Source organism: Schistocerca serialis, chromosome 5 (genome assembly GCF_023864345.2).
Source record: "Schistocerca serialis cubense isolate TAMUIC-IGC-003099 chromosome 5, iqSchSeri2.2, whole genome shotgun sequence".
Taxonomy (NCBI): domain Eukaryota; kingdom Metazoa; phylum Arthropoda; class Insecta; order Orthoptera; family Acrididae; genus Schistocerca; species Schistocerca serialis.
In genome coordinates, this window is record NC_064642.1 from 659,631,146 (window position 1) to 659,652,315 (window position 21,170).

At 43.6% G+C, this 21,170-nt stretch overlaps 1 protein-coding gene across 1 annotated transcript in view; it reads left to right on the plus strand.

Moving 5' to 3' along the window:
* Positions 1-21,170, plus strand: part of LOC126482161 (nephrin-like) — a 668,749-nt gene that overhangs the window by 2,833 nt on the left and 644,746 nt on the right. Inside the window, exon 2 of the mRNA XM_050106138.1 lies at positions 8,404-8,630. Within this exon, the coding sequence (XP_049962095.1) occupies positions 8,404-8,630 (227 nt within the window). The remainder of the gene's footprint in view (positions 1-8,403; positions 8,631-21,170) is intronic.

The window sequence follows — 21,170 nt, forward strand, 5'->3', positions numbered from 1 at the left end:
GGTCGATGGATATGCTGCAGCGAGTGTTACTCGTCAACCTTTGTCTCGCGCCCATGATGTGCCACCTGACACACCTTCTCCCCTTGACGCGCACGATGGCTATGAGGATTCAGGCGGCTTTTGGGTACTATGTGTGCCTGGGACAACTCTTTAAGGGACAGTACAACACGCTTACCCTCCCAGCGCGAGAGGGGGGCGTTGGTTTAGTGAACGTGCACGAGAAGGCGCGTGCCATGTATATTAATACTATGCTCAAACGGTGGCGCAACAGGAATCACTCGCTTACGGGGACGATCATCGAAGAACTCGTACCCACATCGCATCTTCCGCCAGTCAGTGTCGGCCATATATCACCCCCTTTAACGTATGTGCGCACGTTCCTCGTGGAACACAGTTACGTTCGAGAGCGTTTACCGACGACCCGACAGTCGACATCGAAGGACGTGTACCATCTGCTTCTTCGACAGATCGCCCGGAATAGGGTGGAACGCAAACATCCAGCTGTTAATTGGCACGTGGTGTGGCGCACGGTCCACCACCCCCACCTACCTACATCTGTCAGGTCAACATGGTACATTGTCGTCAACAGAAAATACCCTACAAATGATAAAAAGTACGCAATACATTTGGCGGATTCGCCCTTGTGTCAGCAATGCGGCGTGCTGGATACGGACGACCATCGGCTGGTCTGCGGCGAGACATTGGCTGTCTCGACTCTCGCAAGAAAGATAATAGCGTTCATGCGGCGCACTATCTATACAGCAGTCTGTTCTGACATAGTATTTATTCCAGAGGAAACGTATTTTCCGCGTCATAAGACGAACGCAGTGGCGTGGATCACAGGTATGACGGTCCATTACATCTATAGAGACACACGTACGAACTTACTGAACGTCCTGGATTACTGGCAATACTTGCAAGATGGACACACGAAACTATTACGGCTGCAAAAGTACAAGGATTGGTATGCCAATTTCCTGGTAACGGTATTTGCGGACCCGCCATATACTTGGGGTGTGCCGGGTGCGCAAAGATGAGCGGCGGTGCTTTCGTTGTGAAACCGACCAAGTAATGTGATCGACTAAGAACACTATGCGAGTATGCGACCTACGAAAAACTCACGCTTGAACAGTTAACAATTGGATGTACTTCAAATTTTGTTTTCATATCCATAAATACTTTCTTTAGGGTGCCGGAAGTGGCCCCATTTTGATTTTGTTGTTATTTCATGCTGCATGGTAGGACGGCAGCGAGGTTCCTTCCAGGACAGTTATTATGTGTCAGTACGTACTATGTTTATTTTGTGAATAATAAAGGTTTCTGTTCCACCTTTCTCTTACCTTCCTCCATATAAAAAATAAATAAATAAAAAAAAAGTAGAAGCTTCTAAGTTGTTGCAGTCACCAAGGAAGGAACACAGCAAGTCCAGTGTTAGTTTTTGAAAATAAAAAAAAAAAAATGGTAGAGCACTTGCCCGCGAAAGGCAAAGGTCCCGAGACAAAAAAAAAAAAAAAAAAAAAAAAAAAACAGATGGTAGAGCACTTGCCCGCGAAAGGCAAAGGTCCCGAGTTCGAGTCTCGGTCGGAAAAAAAAAATAAAAATAAAAAAAAAGTTGGTAGAGCACTTGCCCGCTAAAGGCAAAGGTCCCGATTTCGAGTCTCGGTCGGGCACATAGTTTTAATCTGCCAGGAAGTTTCATATCAGCGCACACTCCGCTGCAGAGTGAAAATCTCATTCTTGAGAAGAGATTGTTGGAAGCCGCCATAAGGGAGTAATCTATGTTTTCTGGTATCGAAGGAAATAAATATATACAAAAGCACAAAAGGAGTATCAGGTGTGTAGAGTTCACAACCCTTAATCATTTCAAAAGAAATATTCAGTGATTATAAAGACCCAAATCGTTCGAAAGTGTTATGTGGTTTGGTGGTGCGAAACTGTAGTTTTAGATGATTTTGGATTTCCTTGAGAATATTTCTCCGAAGATCTAAATAATTTCACAAAATAAAGTTGCACGCCACATTCCATACACTTAGCTGTACCGATCATTTTCCGTATAGCGATAAATTATCATTAGCGATTTCAGGTGGAGAAATTCTAGCAAGGAGAATCAACGAGATATGCTGCTGCGAAACGCATATGGTATTACCGTATTCTTTAACTTACGGAGAACAGTAAGCAATCTTCTTTGGTCATCAGTCTACTGACTGGTTTGATGCGGCCCGCCACGAATTCCTTATCTGTGCCAACCTCTTCATCTCAGAGTAGCACTTGCAACCTACGTCCTCAATTATTTGCTTGACGTATTCCAAGCTCTGTCTTCCTCTACAGTTTTTGACCTCTACAGCTCCCTCTCGTACCATGGAAGTCATTCCCTCATGTTGTAGCAGATGTCCTATCATCCTGTCCCTTCTCCTTATCAGTGTTTTCCACATATTCCTTTCCTCTCCGATTCTGCGTAGAACCTCCTCATTCCTTACCTTATCAGTCCACCTAATTTTCAACATTCGTCTATAGCACCACATCTCAAATGCTTCGATTCTCTTCCGGTTCTCCCATAGTCCATGTTTCACTACCATACAATGCTGTACTCCAGACGTACATCCTCAGAAATTTCTTCCTCAGATTAAGGCCGGTATTTGATATTAGCAGACTTCTCTTGGCCAGAAATGCCTTTTTTGCCATAGCGAGTCTGCTTTTGATGTCCTCCTTGCTCCGTCCGTCATTGGTTATTTTACTGCCTAGGTAGCAGAATTCCTTAACTTCATTGACTTCGTGACCATCAATCCTGATGTTAAGTTTCTCGCTGTTCTCATTTCTACTACTTCTCATTACCTTCGTCTTTCTCCGATTTACTATCAAGACGTAGCCCATGGTCTAGGGGACAGCCGGCACGGTAGCTCAGCGTGTTCGGTCAGAGAGCCGGTTGGTCTCTGTAATAAAAAAACTGAGTCGAAAGATCAACGAACGAACTATAACGGATGTCATGCGACATCCGCAACGAACAAACACAACGATAAAAAAAAAAGGGGGGTAGCGTCTTTGATTCATAATCAAAAACGTCTTCGGTCCCAGGTTCGATCCCCGCCACTGCCTAAATTTTGATAAATAATCTGCATTGGCGGCCGAAGACTTCCGGCATAAGAAGTCAGCCTCATTCTGCCAACGGCCTTGTCAAAGAGGGCGGAGGAGCGGATAGAGGTTCAGGGCACTCTCTTATCCTAGGGGTGGGAAATTGCCCCTAAAGGCGGAAGAATCAGCAATGATCAACGATATGAGGATGCAGAAGGCAATGGAATCCACTGCATTAAAGACACGTAACGTGTATCCACAGGAAATGTGGCCTGTAATTGAAGAAGTATCATGATGATGTCTCCATTGGCAAAAGATTCCGGAGTAGTCCCCAATTCGGATCGATGGGAGGGGACTGCCAAGGGGGAGGTTCCCATGAGGAAAAGATTGAATAATCAACGAAAAGATAACGTTCTACGAGTCGGGGCGTGGAATGTCAGAAGCTTGAACGTGGTAGGGAAACTAGAAATTCTGAAAAGGGAAATGCAAAGGCTCAATCTAGATATAGTAGGGGTCAGTTAAGTGAAGTGGAAGGAAGACAAGGATTTCTGGTCAGATGAGTATCGGGTAATATCAACAGCAGCAGAAAATGGTATAACAGGTGTAGGATTGGTTATGAATAGGAAGGTAGGGCAGAGGGTGTGTTACTGTGAACAGTTCAGTGACCGGGTTGTTCTAATCAGAATCGACAGCAGACCAACACCGACAACGATAGTTCAGGTATACATGCCGACGTCGCAAGCTGAAGATGAAGAGATAGAGAAAGTGTGTGAAGATATTGAAAGGGTAATGCAGTATGTAAAGGGGGACGAAAATCTAATAGTCATGGGCGACTGGAATGCAGTTGTAGGGGAAGGAGTAGAAGAAAAGGTTACAGGAGAATATGAGCTTGGGACAAGGAATGAAAGAGGAGAAAGACTAATTGAGCTCTGTAGCAAGTTTCAGCTAGTAATAGTGAATACCCTGTTCACGAATCACAAGAGGAGGAGGTATACTGGGAAAAGGCCGGGAGATACGGGAAGATTTCAATTGGATTACATCATGGTCAGACAGAGATTCCGAAAACAGATACTGGATTGTAAGGCGTACCCAGAAGCAGATATAGACTCAGATCTCAATATAGTAGTGATGAAGAGTAGGTTGAAGTTCAAGACATTAGTCACGAGGAATCAATACGCAAAGAAGTGGGATACGGAAGTACTAGAATGACGAGATACGTTGGAAGTTCTGTAACGCTATAGATACAGTAATAAGGAATAACGTAGTAGGAAGTACAGTTGAAGAGGAATGGGCATCTCTAAAAAGGACCATCACAGAAGTTGAGAAGGAAAACATAGGTACAAAGAAGGTAGCTGCGAAGAAACCATGGGTAACAGAAGAAATACTTCAGTTGATTGATGAAAGGAGGAAGTACGAACATGTTCCGGGAAAATCAGGAATACAGAAATACAAGTCGCTGAGGAATGAAGTAAATAGGAAGTGCGGGGAAGCTAAGACGAAATGGCTACAGGAAAAATGTGAAGACATCTAAAAAGATATGATTGTCGGAAGGACAGACTCAGCATACAGGAAAGTCAAAACAACCTTAGGTGACATTAAAAGCAACGGTGGTAACATTAAGAGTGCAACGGGAATTCCACTGTTAAATGCAGAGGAGAGAGCAGATAGGTGGAAAGAATACATCGAAAGCCTCTATGAGGGTGAAGATTTGTCTAATGTGATAGAAGAAGAAACTGGAGTCGATCTGGAAGAGATAGGGGATCCAGTATTAGAATCGGAATTTAAAAGAACTTTGGAGGACTTACGGTCAAATAAGGCAGAAGGGATAGATAACATTCCATCAGAATTTCTAAAATCATTGGGGGAAGTGGCAACAAAACGACTATTCACGTTGGTGTGTAGAATATATGAGTCTGGCGATATACCATCTGACTTTCGGAAAAGCATTATCTACACAATTCCGAAGACGGCAAGAGCTGACAAGTGCGAGAATTATCGCACAATCAGCTTAACAGCCCATGCATCGAAGCTGCTTACAAGAATAATATACAGAAGAATGGAAAAGAAAATTGAGAATGCGCTAGGTGACGATCAGTTTGGCTTTAGGAAAAGTAAAAGGACGAGAGAGGCAATTCTGACGTTACGGCTAATAATGGAAGCAAGGCTAAAGAAAAATCAAGACACTTTCATAGGATTTGTCGACCTGGAAAAAGCGTTCGACAATATAAAATGGTGCAAGCTGTTCAAGATTCTGAAAAAAGTAGGGGTAAGCTATAGGGAGAGACGGGTCATATACAATATGTACAACAACCAAGAGGGAATAATAAGAGTGGACGATCAAGAACGAAGTGCTCGTTTTAAGAAGGGTGTAAGACAAGGCTGTAGCCTTTCGCCCCTACTCTTCAATTTGTACATCGAGGAAGCAATGATGGAAATAAAAGAAAGGTTCAGGAGTCGAATTAAAATACAAGGTGAAAGGATATCAATGATACGATTCGCCGATGACATTGCTATCCTGAGTGAAAGTAAAGAAGAATTAAATGATCTGCTGAACGGAATGAACAGTCTAATGAGTACAGTAAGCAATATACGCTTCATAACTACCAAAAACATAATTAAAATGACTCAACTTAAATAAAAGGTGCAAATAGTAAAAAGGAATCGCTAAACCAAACCTTGAATAAAAATCAGTTAATAATAATACGCAATCACACTAATAAAATGCTCATTAAATGATAGAGAAAATAAAAATAGTAACTTTAAATCCTCCAACGTTGGAAATGAGGAAAAGACTGCAGCGTGTTGGTCACAACAAGAAAGAAAACGAACTCCTCCTTCTCCATGACAATTCAGGCCCTCATATAAGTCTGCGCACCCGAGAGGAGCTTACAAAAGTTGACGGGACTGTTCTACCCTACCCACCCCACAGCCTGGATCTCGCATCTTCGGACTTCCATTAGGCCCAAAAAAGGATGCTCTCGGCCGGAAGCGCTACGTGGATGATGAGGAAGTTATTGATGCAGCAAAGCGTTGACTTCGACGTCGACCAATGGAGTCGTACAATCAGGGCACACTGGTCCTGACAATAAGGTAGCGTATGGCCGGCGCTATGAACGAAGATTATGTTTAAAAGTCAGATTTCGTAGCTAAATAGAGCGGGGAATAATACGGTGTATTGGAGCCCCAAGTAACTCCAACCTTCTTTCAGAAAAAGTGTTGCATACTTATTGACCGTCCCTCGTATTTAGTGGACAAGTTTCGGAGAGCCGTGTCCAGTGACTTTGATTCATTGACGCTTGAGACGCCATGGTAAACCAGCCGGACAGGACAGGTAGTTTAAGTTGTGGAAAGGGGCCAAAATAATCGGCTGTCCGTTACTCTCGAACATACAACCTTTTATTTGATCAAACATTACAAGTTTTTTTTTTTTAAATAAACCACAGCTTCAGTTTTGAAACTTAATTAGCGGCTGAATGCAGCGTACAATCGCATACCTTGAGGGCAGGACTACTGGCTGAAAGCCAATAACTTAAAGCTCAACCAAAATCAGAAATTTAAAAGGCAAAGTCTTATCTTAAAACAGTTCCTTAATTAGGCTGAAGGCCCAAAGAATCTGACACTTCAAGAACCAACAAATTAAATTCAAAATCGGATGAAGGCCCAACACGTAAGACTCAATTACATTGATTTTAAAAATTCCAAAGGCTTTACGTAAAACAGTTCTCAAATTACGCTGAAGGCCCAAACCATCTGATGCCTTAAGGGTAAAATAACCTTAACCTACAAATCGGCTAGAAGCCATACAAGTACAGAAAACAAGAACAAACAACAAAAGGCAGTACACCCAAGGGCGCTAAGAAGTTCCGAGGGTCAGCCTCGGAATTCAAACACTAACGCTAGCTTAGGTGAGACAAAAAAATGGTACAAATGGCTCTGAGCACTATGGGACTTAACTTCTGAGGTCATCAGTCCCCTAGAAGTTAGAACTACTTAAACCTAACTAACCTAAGGACATCACACACATCCATGCCAGAGGCAGGATTCGAACCTGCGACCTTAGCGGTCGCGCAGCTCCAGACTGTAGCGCCTACAACCGCTCGGCCACTGCGGCCGGCTAGGTGAGACAGGCAGTCGGCCTAACAATTGTCGATCCGATGACAACCCAACCGACCGACAGTCAGCCGACCCACTGACAGGATAACTTCCACTTCACCCAACCAGCACACAGCAGGGAGTTAAATGGAACAACGTAGAAGGTATTGGCGCCCACAACCAATTATACATTGAGCTGTCAAACTACACACCGCGCTGGTCTGCGACAACATGATGAGGAAAATAGTTTGCCTGAATTTACGTGAACGACCAAGACAGGTAACCGGAACGTTAACGGCCACAAGGCAGAAGATTCCGTTTGTGAACTTCAGTTTAAATAATCAAGTACAGTTAAACTCCGCTGGAGGATGGCCAAAATTTTCCATCTTGAAAACAGACGTTGTTGCTCGCAGGAATATCCCAACAGCGAACTATAAACGACACAATGTGAACAGTCGTGACTTGCTCGTAGATTCATTCAAAACTCAACGTTCATGTCCAGGATCGGTGAGCCACGAGCCTCGTAGCAATGGGAACAGCATCTAACACTCTGACACTGGATAGAGGCTGCCAGTGGTACCAGCCAAACCATGCGTCGCGGAGATTTCCTCCCTGCTCGACGCCAACCTACCAACTGCCCGCACACAGCCCAGCCGGAAACTATAAGCGCCAGGCCTAAGATAGTCCAAGGTGCGAATATCAATACACACTGCTGCTGCCACCCGCGGAAAGAGAAGATAGCAGCATTATCGCGATAACCGCGGGAGACCAAACACAGAATAGCAACCAAGTATTAATCCAACGCATAGCATTAGCCAGCCACTGCTCAACGCTGTCTTCAGTACGAAATAATTTTGAGCGTTTAGTTTTTGAATACGGACGTACAGCGACATGTGCCACAACGAGTGGCCAACGGAAAACACGGGCCCTACAATGGATTTGCCTGGTCCGACATTTATCGCTGTGTGGGGAGCCTGGGGCGAAATCAGTATTTTAATGGAAACGTACCGTCTAAAATCCTTGACGTTATCATGGTTTATCAGGAACGTGAGTATATTTAAACGCACAGCTACTAAATATAAGACTGGTCTAAAATAATAACTTGTTCTCTTCCGGAGACGGTAGCTGTAACTCGTAAGACGTGTAGTGTCACGTGCTGTGACACGCCACAAGGCCGTATGTCTCGGTACCCCGACGCATCGTCATTATGTGACGGGTAAACGCGACGTCCGTCACGGGCAGGTTTAAAGCTGCCCAGCCACCAGCGCCTCTAGCACGCACGGACGCTGGCGCCCCGCTGGGAGGAGACCCAGCTGACGTCACGGGGCTTCGCGGCGCTGCCCGGCCTGCATTCACTGTGCGCCTGCGTTGCTTCTTGACGTTAATTGCTGCCGCCTCCTCCGCCCGCGCCGACGTCTTCTCTAATTGCTCCCGAACGGAGCGACTCCCCAGCGGCCTGGCCGGCTCACGTATTTTGTTAATTAACGCTCCTTTCCAGAAAGAGAGTGAGGTGTCGAACGCCGCCAGTCTCCTCGTAAACACGATTCCCTGGGCTTTCTTTTGGGAAATGCGCCATTTTGTACACGTACAGGCAACGGAATACACGGGACAGTTTTACTCACTGGCCCATCAGGTACACCTATTCCCGTCATTCTTCTACATATACAGGGTGAGTCACCTAACGTTACCGCTGGAAATATTTCGTAAACCACATCAAATACTGACGAATCGATTCCACAGACCAAACGTGAGGAGAGGGGCTAGTGTAATTGGTTAATACAAACGATACAAAAATGCACGGAAATAAGTTTTTTAACACAAACCTACGTTTTGTTAAATGGAACCCCGTTAGTTTTGTTAGCACATCTGAACATATAAACAAATACGTAATCAGTGCCGTTTGTTGCATTGTAAAATGTTAATTACATCCGGAGATATTGTAACCTAAAGTTGACGCTTGAGTACCACTCCTCCGCTATTCGATCGTGTGTATCGGTGAGCACCGAATTACGTAGGGGTCCAAAGGGAACGGTGATGGACATTAGGTACAGAAGAGACTGGAACAGCACATTACGTCCACATGCTAACACCTTTTTATTGGTCTTTTTCACTGACGCACATGTACATTACCATGAGGGGTGAGGTACACGTACATACGTGGTTTCCGTTTTCAATTACAGAGTGGAACGGAGTGTGTCCCGACATGTCAGGCCAATAGATGTTCATTGTGGTGGCCATCATGTACCGTGTGTACCGTGATGTGCCTACAACCACAGAGGATATGAAACAACGTATTGTGGCAGCCTGCGGCGACATTACACCAGATGTACTGCGGCGTGTACGACATTCATTACGTCAGAGATTGCAATTGGGTGCAGCAAATGATGGCCACCACATTGCACATCTATTGGCCTGACATGTCGGGACACACTCTATTCCACTCCGTAATTGAAGACGGAAACCACGTGTGTACGTGTAGCTCACTCCTCATGGTAATGTACATGTGCGTCAGTGAAAAAGACCAATAAAAAGGTGTTAGCATGTGGACGTAATGTGCTGTTCCAGTCTCTTCTGTACCTAAGGTCCATCACCGTTCCCTTTGGACCCCTACGTAATTCGGTGCTCACCGATACACACGATCGAACAGCGGAGGAGTGGTACTCAAGCGTCAACTTTAGGTTACAATATCTCCGGATGTAATTAACATTTTACAATGCAACAAACGGCACTGATTACGTATTTGTTTATATGTTCAGATGTGCTAACAAAACTAACGGGGTTCCATTTAACAAAACGTAGGTTTGTGTTAAAAAACTTATTTCCGTGCATTTTTGTATCGTTTGTATTAACCAATTACACTAGCCCCTCTCCTCACGTTCGGTCTGTGGAATCGATTCGTCAGTATTTGATGTGCTTTACGAAATATATCCAGCGGTAATGTTAGGTGACTCACCCTGTATATATAAAGGCCTACACTACAAGAAACCTTTTGAACTGCAGCGAATGGTACTGCTAGCACCGCGTGACTTTTACGACATTATTATTGCCATTTTCGAGCCAGTAAGTTCAACGGACGAAATATAAGGTGGGACAGAACTATCGCATATCACTAGCCGATAGTGTTTCATTTCCGACGCTACTTCATGGTAATTTTATTCAGAAAGCTAGGCATATTTGCTTGGGAGGAGATTTTCCGTCTTTCTCGCTGGGAATGCGGTTTTTGCGTGTTTATCGATGGGAGGGTGAGCAGACGGGCTAGTCTCAAGTTCGTGCTTGTCGCCAGAAGGCAGTCAGTTAGACCCAATAGCAGGGAGGAGCATCCCCAGGGAGTCAGGCAGTTTCACAGAGGTGTAGCCAAAGGCTGTTGTTTGCTGTCGTTGGTTAGAGCCGAAAACTGTCCGTCACTGCTGTGCCAGAGAGTAATTGAACTTTTCTGTACAAGCATGGAAGAACTAACGGCCTTGGTGCCTGCCAGACAAGTGTGTGAATATCGCTTGCTGCCACTCCTAAATTTATGGTGCATCCAATCGAATGAGTTGCTCGTGCTTCTGCGCTTGGTGTGGCAAGGCTGACCAACCCGTGGGATGCTGGTCCATGACAACTTCTTGTTCGTTAATGTGCGTTTTGCATGCCTATAGTGGGAAGTTTCTGCTGTGTTCCTCTAGTAGTAAGTGATATAATCAATGTTTTCGTTTGTCACATTGGCAACAACAATGAGTCGCCACCCACCTTCATGTAGGGTTTTCCGAAAGTTAGGCAGTGGAAAATTTGAACCAATATTCGAGGACTTCCGTCTTCCGGCCGCTATCTTGTACTGACTGGTGCACACTAATTTATTTTGATAAAATTTATCACAATTGTGGTAGCGTAATCCATGATCTCAGCAGCTCACAGCTAACTTACTCTGCTGCGCAACTTGTCTAATTAATTATGACCTATTTTCTTTCTTTAAGCATGAATTTTCGAGATGTCTTTATTACGATACCTAGTTGTGTTTCATCCGTATTGTATGGTTCCCTCTCTAAGCGTCATTTTATGTAATTTAAATAGACATTTGACATAACTTTTCTCTCAATCAATTTTATGTGAATTATGTCCATTCCATAAATCAAATAAAATTTTATTGCACTCTGTCTTGAAGATTTTGAAATCTGTTACTTATCCCTGAGCACTCCCATGGGTAGGTTACCCACGAATGACAAACATAACTTACAACATAAGTAAGTCATTATTTTCATTGGCCTGCCGGGGTGGCCGATCGGTTCTAGGCGCTACAGTCTGGAACCGCGTAACCGCTACGGTCGCAGGTTCGAATCCTGCCTCGGGCACGGATGTGTGTGATGTCCTTAGGTTAGTTAGGTTTAAATAGTTCTAAGTTCTAGGGACTGATGACCTGAGAAGTTAAGTCCCATAGTGCTCAGAGCCATTTGAACCATATTCTCATTGTCACACCTAGTGTATGGTTCACAGTGGCCAAACATAATGAGTTATTTAACGTTTACAAAAAGTAACGAGAATTGCAGTACTCGTCTAGTACGGCAATAAATTTGTGAGAGATCTGTCGATCTCACTTAGATCAGAATCTTAGTTCGGTGTTTTTGAGTGGATATGTGGGCAACAACTTGGCAGCTGTGAGAGAATCAGCATACTGAATGAGAACTTGTAGGTGCCTATGTGGTTCTGACATGTGGACAAAGCCCTCATTAACGAACAAGCTGGATTTCGACCAGGAAAATTATGCTGTGGCGAAATCCTTAATCTCACACAGTACATCGAAGAAGGCTATCAGAGAGGAGAAGTAACTGGGGTCGCATTCCTGGATCTCAGTGTTGCATATGACACAGTTAACCAAAAGTTGCTTACCCAGAAAGTGTATAATGTCACTATGGACTACACCCTTTCTATGTTCGTGCAATGCATGCTACAGAACAGACGCTACTATGTAACCTTACAATCTAAAAACATCCGATGGAGGACACAGAAAAATGGTCTTGCACAGGGTAGTGTCTTGGCTCCAATATTACTTAACATCTATACCAACGATCTTCCCATCAGCCACCAGACACGAATGTTCATATATGCTGATGATGCAGCAGTGGCCACACAGGATAAAACCTTTGAACAAGTGGAGGAGAATCTCACAGGAGCCTTAACAGAACTTGCTACCTATTGTTGTTGTTGTTGTGGTCTTCAGTCCTGAGACTGGTTTGATGCAGCTCTCCATGCTACTCTATCCTGTGCAAGCTTTTTCATCTCCCAGTACCTACTGCAACCTACATCCTTCTGAATCTGCTTAGTATATTCATCTCTTGGTCTCCCTCTACGATTTTTACCCTCCATGCTGCCCTCCAATACTAAATTGGTGATCCCTTGATGCCTCAGAACATATCCTACCAAACGATCCCTTCTTCTGGTCAAGTTGTGCCACAAACTTCTCTTCTCCCCAATCCTATTCAACACTTCCTCATTAGTTATGTGATCTACCCATCTAATCTTCAGCATTTTTCTGTAGCACCACATTTCGAAAGCTTCTATTCTCTTCTTGTCCAAACTATTTATCGTCCATGTTTTACTTCCATACATGGCTACACTCCATACGAATACTTTCAGAAATGACTTCCTGACACTTAAATCAATACTGGATGTTAACAAATTTCTCTTCTTCAGAAACGCTTTCCTTGCCATTTCCAGCCTTCATTTTATATCCTCTCTACTTCGACCATCATCAGTTATTTTGCTCCCCAAATAGCAAAACTCCTTTACTACTTTAAGTGCCTCATTTCCTAATCTAATTCCCTCAGCATCACCCGACTTAATTAGACTACATTCCATTATCCTTGTTTTGCTTTTGTTGATATTCATCTTATATCCTCCTTTCAAGACACTGTCCATTCCATTCAACTGCTCTTCCAAGTCCTTTGCTGTCTCTGACAGAATTACAATGTCATCGGCGAACCTCAAAGTTTTTATTTCTTCTCCATGAATTTTAATACCTACCCCGAATTTTTCTTTTGTTTCCTTTACTGCTTGCTCAATATACAGATTGAACAACATCGGGGAGAGGCTACAACCCTGACTTACTCCCTTCCCAACCACTGATTCCCTTTCATGTCCCTCGACTCTTATAACTGCCATCTGGTTTCTGTACAAATTGTAAATAGCCTTTCGCTCCCTGTATTTTACCCCTGCCACCTTTAGAATTTTAAAGAGAGTATTCCAGTCAACATTGTCAAAAGCTTTCTCTAAGTCTACAAATGCTAGAAACGTAGGTTTGCCTTTCCTTAATCTTTCTTCTAAGATAAGTCGTAAGGTCAGTATTGCCTCACGTGTTCCAGTGTTTCTACGGAATCCAAACTGATCTTCCCCGAGGTTGGCTTCTACTAGTTTTTCCATTCGTCTGTAAAGAATGCGTGTTAGTATTTTGCAGCTGTGACTTATTAAGCTGATAGTTCGGTAATTTTCATATCTGTCAACACCTGCTTTCTTTGGGATTGGAATTATTATATTCTTCTTGAAGTCTGAGGGTATTTCGCCTGTTTCATACATCTTGCTCACCAGATGGTAGAGTTTTGTCAGGACTGGCTCTCCCACGGCCGTCAGTAGTTCCAATGGAATATTGCCTACTCTGGAGGCCTTGTTTCGACTCAGGTCTTTCAGTGCTCTGTCAAACTCTTCACGCAGTATTGTATCTCCCATTTCATCTTCATCTACATCCTCTTCCATTTCCATAATATTGTCCTCAAGTACATCTCCCTTTTATAGACCCTCTATATACTCCTTCCACCTTTCTGCTTTCCCTTCTTTGCTTAGAACTGAGTTTCCATCTGAGCTCTTGATATTCATACAAGTCGTTCTCTTATCTCCAAAGGTCTCTTTAATTTTCCTGTAGGCGGTATCTATCTTACCCCTAGTGAGATAGGCCTCTACATCCTTACATTTGTCCTCTAGCCATCCCTGTTTAGCCATTTTGCACTACCTGTCGATCTCATTTTTGAGACGTTTGTATTCCTTTTTGCCTGTTTCACTTACTGCATTTTTATATTTTCTCCTTTCATCAATTAAATTCAATATTTCTTCTGTTACCCAATGATTTCTACTAGCCCTCGTCTTTTTACCTACTTGATCGTCTGCTTCCTTCACTACTTCATCCCTCAAAGCTACCCATTCTTCTTCTACTGTATTTATTTCCCCCATTCCTGTCAATTGCTCCCTTATGCTCTCCCTGAATTTCTGTACAACCTCTTGTTCTTTCAGTTTATCCAGGTCCCATCTCCTTAAATTCCCACCTTTTTGCAGTTTCTTCAGTTTTAATCTACAGGTCATAACCAATAGATTGTGGTCAGAGTCCACATCTGCCCCTGGAAATGTCTTACAATTTAAAACCTGGTTCCTAAATCTCTGTCTTACCATTATATAATCTATCTGATACCTTTTAGTATCTCCAGGGTTCTTCCATGTATACAACCTTCTTTCATGATTCTTAAACAAAGTGTTAGTTACGATTATGTTGTGCTCTGTGCAAAATTCTACCAGGCGGCTTCCTCTTTCATTTCTGTCCCCCAATCCATATTCACCTACTATGTTTCCTTCTCTCCCTTTTCCTACACTCGAATTCCAGTCACCCATGACTATTAAATTTTCGTCTCCCTTCACAATCTGAATAATTTCTTTTATTTCATCATACATTGCTTCAATTTCTTCGTCATCTGCAGAGCTAGTTGGCATATAAACTTGTACTACTGTAGTAGGTGTGGGCTTCGTATCTATCTTGGCCACAATAATGCGTTCACTATGCTGTTTGTAGTAGCTTACCCACATTCCTATTTTCCTATTCATTATTAAACCTACTCCTGCATTACCCCTATTTGATTTTGTTTTTATAACCCTGTAGTCACCTGACCAGAAGTCTTGTTCCTCCTGCCACCGAACTTCACTAATTCCCACTATATCTATCTTCAACCTATCCATTTCCCTTTTTAAATTTTCTAACCTACCTGCCCGATTAAGGGATCTGACATTCCACGCTCCGATCCGTAGAACGCCAGTTTTCTTTCTCCTGATAACGACACCCTCTTGAGTAGTCCCCGCCCGGAGATCCGAATGGGGGACTATTTTACCTCCGGAATGTTTTACCCAAGAGGACGCCATCATCATGTAATCATACAGTAAAGCTGCATGCCCTCGGGAAAAATTACGGCTGTAGTTTCCCTTTGCTTTCAGCCGTTCGCAGTACCAGCACAGCAAGGCCGTTTTGGTTATTGTTACAAGGCCAGATCAGTCAATCATCCAGACTGTTGCCCTTGCAACTACTGAAAAGGCTGCTGCCCCTCTTCAGGAACCACACGTTTGTCTGGCCTCTCAACAGATACCCCTTCGTTGTGGTTGCACCTACGGTACGGCTATCTGTATCGCTGAGGCACGCAAGCCTCCCCACCAACGGCAGTAATCTCAAACCGAACCCTAGTAAATCTCAAGTATCCGCCTTCCATCTTAGGAACAAACAAGCCAAACGGAAACTCCGAGTCATGTGGCTAGGGGAAGAGCTGAAACATACAAACAGCCCAAATTACCTGGGAGTAACATTGGACAGAGCACTTACTTTTAAGCTGCACTGTCACAACACTAAGAAAAAGGTCTGTGCCAGGAACAACATACTGCGGAAGCTAACAGGTTCATCGTGGGGAGCTCAACCACATGTTTTGCGCACCACGGGTCTGGTGCTGAGTATCTCAGCAGCGGAATATGCGGCGCCAGTTTGGAGGAACTCTGCTCACACTAAGAAAGTTGACGTCGCCGTAAACGAAACTGTACGTATTGCCACAGGATGCCTCAAACCAATTCCCACAGACATCATTTATCCCATCATAGGCATAGCACCACCCACTATCCGCAGACAAGTAGCCGCCGAGATCGAAAGATCAAAACAAAAGAATGATCCTCGACACCCGATGCATATGCACCGAAAACAACGTGTCCGGCTGAAATCCCGCAGGAGTTTCATTGAAACTACTGAAGAGCTCGCCACCAAGCCCGGCGCAAGGCGGCTATCTCTTTGGGAAGAAATGGTGCCACACTCCACAATGGAACTACTTGAGGAGGGATCTGCAGGATTTCAACTACCTTTTACAACTTGGAGGTCACTAAACCGGCTGCGCACTGGAGTAACTGGGTGCAAATCAAACCTATTTAAATGGGGTTACAGTGATAGCGATAGGTGTGAGTGCGGAGCATTACAGGACTTGAACCACCTTCTGATTTACCCAGATATGTCTATAACATGCACTAAAGATGATATTTGGAAAGTCAATGACAAAGCAAACTACGTTGCTAATTACTGGGATGGGAGGATATAATTGGTGCATCCGGATACAGAAGAAGAAGAAGAATCAAGATACGACACCACTGGGACAGTGGACGAAGGCACTAACCCATCTGGGGTTCCATCTTAGGGCTGACGCACATTGTGTTCGGTGTTGTTTGGGTATTGTATGGGTTCCTTTCTTCTTTCTCAGTTATCTGGTTGGTTTGAGGTGGCCCGCCGTGAATTACTCTGTAGCAAAAAAATGGTTCAAATGGCTCTGAGCACTATGGAACTCAACTGCTGTGGTCATAAGTCCCCTAGAACTTAGAACTACTTAAACCTAACTAACCTAAGGACATCACACACATCCATGCCCGAGGCAGGATTCGAACCTGCGACCGTAGCGGTCGTGCGGTTCCAGACTGTAGCGCCTTTAACCGCTCGGCCACTCCGGCCGGCACTCTGTAGCACTAACTTCTGCACCTAAGAGCATTACTTGTACCCTACGGCCTCAATTATATGTTGGTTATAATCAAATCTCTGTCTTACCCTGGAGTCATACGCTCTACGGATCCCTTTAGTACCACAGAGGTAATTCCCTAATGTTGTAACACGAGTTCTGTCGTCCTGTGCCTTCTTCATGTCAGTGTCTTCCACATGTTCCTTTCTTCGCCGAGTCTGTGGAGAACATCCTCATTTCTTATCTTAAGACCACTTCCAAAAGAGACCTTCTATCTTTCTATGACCGTGCATTTTGGAATGCAATACAATGTACTGCCCACTATGATATCAAGGTAGTGTCATACTGGGACCGAGTCATGAAGAACGGTCGGACACTGTACTCATTCTCACTTTTAATATCTTCTGAGGCAGTGAATTCCCCCTTGTGGTCAGTGTCCACTACAATCAATCTCTTAATACGAGCCATTTCTGTCTCTCACTGGTCACAACTTTATACTGAATTTCAAAATAACGCAATTTCGTACCTTTTGAAAAAGCTGATGTTCTCTTAGTCAGTGAAACGTAATCCATTTTTATTTTGATGGTGTCTTATTTTTTTAAATTCAGTTCCTCATTTTTTTATGACTGTGTAGCCTCTCTTCCTGTGTTTTTGGACAAGGAATATTATAAAAAATCTGCATTGTTGAGCAAATGAGTTTGGGAAAAGATATCTCAATATTGGCGAATACTGTTCAGAAGACCTTGAACTGGTTTTGTTATGATTGCATATTATTTGTCTTTCCTCATACTTATACAGCTGGATATTATTAAGAATTTGTTGTAAACCATCGATACTCAATGTAATTTCCGCAGAGTAGTGGGGCGGCACAAGGTCTCTGGAAGGGCTCCATCAAAATATTATTAACCTAAAGCACAGAACACATCAAGTGTTGTCACACACTGAGAAGAACAATTCTTATAAGTATCCTGTCAATGTTGGTTTCGTAAAAGTAATTTTTTTGTCTCAGCTCGCAACGTACAAAACTGAGGCGTTATAATAATAAGTCTCCAACAATGCTAATGTCGAAAACGAGCTTCTACGAGTAGGTACGTTTTGACTCGATACCGTCACTACATACACACACTCAGCGGACGTGCTGACTCTTTCTCTCTCTCTCTAGCTCTCTCTCTCTCTCTCTCTCTCTGCACATCGTCTCATCTGTACACTCCGTAAACATTCCGCTACGCTCTCTCCATTCCTATCTCATCTACAAACACCTCCTACCACCTCACAGCTTCACTACATATGCACTTCACCACCTGAGGCTATATACACCATGCCGCAGAGCACAGAATACAGTTCCTATCCGTGTGTGTGTGCGACTTCAATGCACGGTTCATTCGGCACGGCGAACCCATGCCCGGCTCTCGGAAGACAGTAAATTTGATTCATGTTGGTTATTGAGTACTGTTGTGAACTTCAGCATCTTGTAGCGATGTTAATCTGTGTTTGTCATACTGTCAAATTACTATGCTGATAAAGAAAATAATAAAAAGCATAATATGGCGTTGGCTTAAAGTTGGTGCAGGATAATCTTGTATGGAAAGTTCATCCAGATGATGCGGCACAAACCTGAAAGGTTTCTGATGAAAATTGTGAGATTCAAGATGGTGACGTAACGACTTCAGGCTCAATGGATGAAAGCAGTAAGAAGAAAGTATGATGAATCTTATATCAACTTCGGATTTATTGATTCTAACAGCTCTTGATTCTGTACGTTGTGCAGCAACCTATTTCGAGCAACTACACTGTACCTTTTAAGATACCTCGATATTAAGAAACTACACACACTGAGTTCAAAGACAAGGATGAAAAACTTCTTGGTCGTAAGACTGACGAAGAACTATATCTTTCGTGTGACAACCATGAGGCCAAATAACTAGCCATGAAGCTAAAGTGTTCGTCCTAAATGATGAAAACAGAATTTTAGGGTTTGAAATACAGACAGAATCTAACCCAGTTAAAGGGCTAGAAATACAAACTCTGCAAAAGAAACTGTGTGCCGGACCGAGACTCGAACTCGAGACCTTTGCCTTTCGCGGGCAAGTGCTCTACCAACTGAGCTACCCAAGCATGATTCACGCCCCGTCCTCACAGCTTTAATTCCACCAGTACCTCGTCTCCTACCTTCCAAACTTCGTGGAGGCTCTCCTGCATGCAGGTCTCGAGTTCGAGTCTCGGTCCGGCACAGAATTTTAATCTGCCAGGAAGTTTCATATCAGCACAGACTCCGCTGCAGAGTGAAAATTTCATTCTCTGCAAAAGAAAGCTGAGAAATTAGAGGATGGAAATAGGGAATTTAGTGTAGCGAACCCCGAGATTTGCAAAAAAAATTATAAAATTAACTTGGAAAGTCACAGAACAAGCCGAAACCCAAGCAGAAACACTGAAATATCCTGTCGGCTTAACAAGAGGGCTCCAAACCAAAAAAGTACGAAACACAGGCAAAAACTCAACAGGCCACAACACTATGTATTAAATCGACAGCAAACCACGACGACAAAGCTGTACGACAGACTGTCACCAAGAATGTAAACCCCAGAAAGAGAATCTACATACCACGTCTATGAGAATTACTCAGGCTGCAGTTGTCTCATAAACGGCAACACAGGAGGATGATCGAAAAATAATAGAGAAAAAGAAAGACCTGCACAGCATTGTCTGGAAAGGGCCGCGAAAAGGGAAGCAACTAGTGGCAGTATATCACGTGGCCAATACATTTACTGACGAGAAATTTCTAGAAAGCCTTTATGGGCAGAATGTAAGTGGTGACAACACGAAAGGAGACCTCGACAGAGAAGTCAGTGTTTGAAAAGGGGCCTGAGGGGAGGGCTTTCAACCATCAGGTACTTGAGGTCACCAGTACAGAGTCCTAACACAAGGACAGAGAGTCTACGTAGACTACCAGTCACAATCTATGAAATACTGTACAGTAGTAAATCAGTGTTTCAAATGTTGTAACCTTCTACATACGACTAAAACCTGCAGAAAGGCCTACGTTATGTGTGCAAACGTGGTACCCAAGGAAACAAGCGCAATGAGTGCACGTTCACCGAGGCTTGCGACTGCATACCCTGCAAATACAGACGCCGTGTGCCGTGTTCGCAGCGATTCAAAAGGAGGTCATTGTCAAACCTACAAACAACCTCACGACCAACTCCTGGACAGCATAGACTAAGGCAACTCAAATCAACACACACACACACACACACACACACACACACACACACACACACATACACACACACACACACACCAAATAGGAAACACGCAAAGCCAATCATCCAAAATACACTCGTTTCAACAATGCAGAGACGCAACCGAAGAGGAGTTTCCTAGAAAAGACTAATGAGTCTTCTCCCAGAGGATTACGACGAAAATGAACTCATCCCACCCCTAACACACTCAACGACGTTATAGCATAGCTGTACTAATACGATAGAATATATAGCGACATCACAGTCGGTAGCTCCATCCACGATGAGGTGGCAAAGCAAATGAGAAAAGAAATGCACCATTGGATAAACTTCCAAATAACATTAGCGCAGAGGATAGATGACTTGGAAGATGAGCTTACATATGTTGCACCCAAGAAAAATTTCCAAACAAAACCGACACACACAAACGCAGCTTCACCCAACCGAAGTACATCACAACACACATACACAAGATTCACACAAACCGGAATCATTACCACACGGATTACCCTGCGACACACGTAAATATAAGCAATACATCAACCAGTCAAACCTGCCTCGGGAGGCACCCTTCACCCAGACACTCTTAGAGTCTGAATCAATATACGACGAGACAATCACACCATAAACCACTACAAAACCCTGAACTACCGAGCCATACATATGAAAGTAGACAAATTAGATGACGACAGATTTAAGGTAGAACACGCGTGACTTGTTTACCGATGTTGACGTGAATCTAGAAACAACCATCTCCCCAAACACAACAATAAATGCAGTCAGTCCAACACAGATCATCACCACCACCTGTCACACCAGAAAGCACAACCGACAGCAGTGAAAGACATGTGAAGGCAAAAAGCATTGAAGAAGCTTGTGACAAAATGAATTTTAACAGTGTGACATACCAAACAGATTTTAAAATATCTTCCAATCAGCGCCTAGCACCAAACAAAATTCCATCTAGCGCCACGGAAGAAATCGCAACTAAAGCAGCACCAGTAAGAAG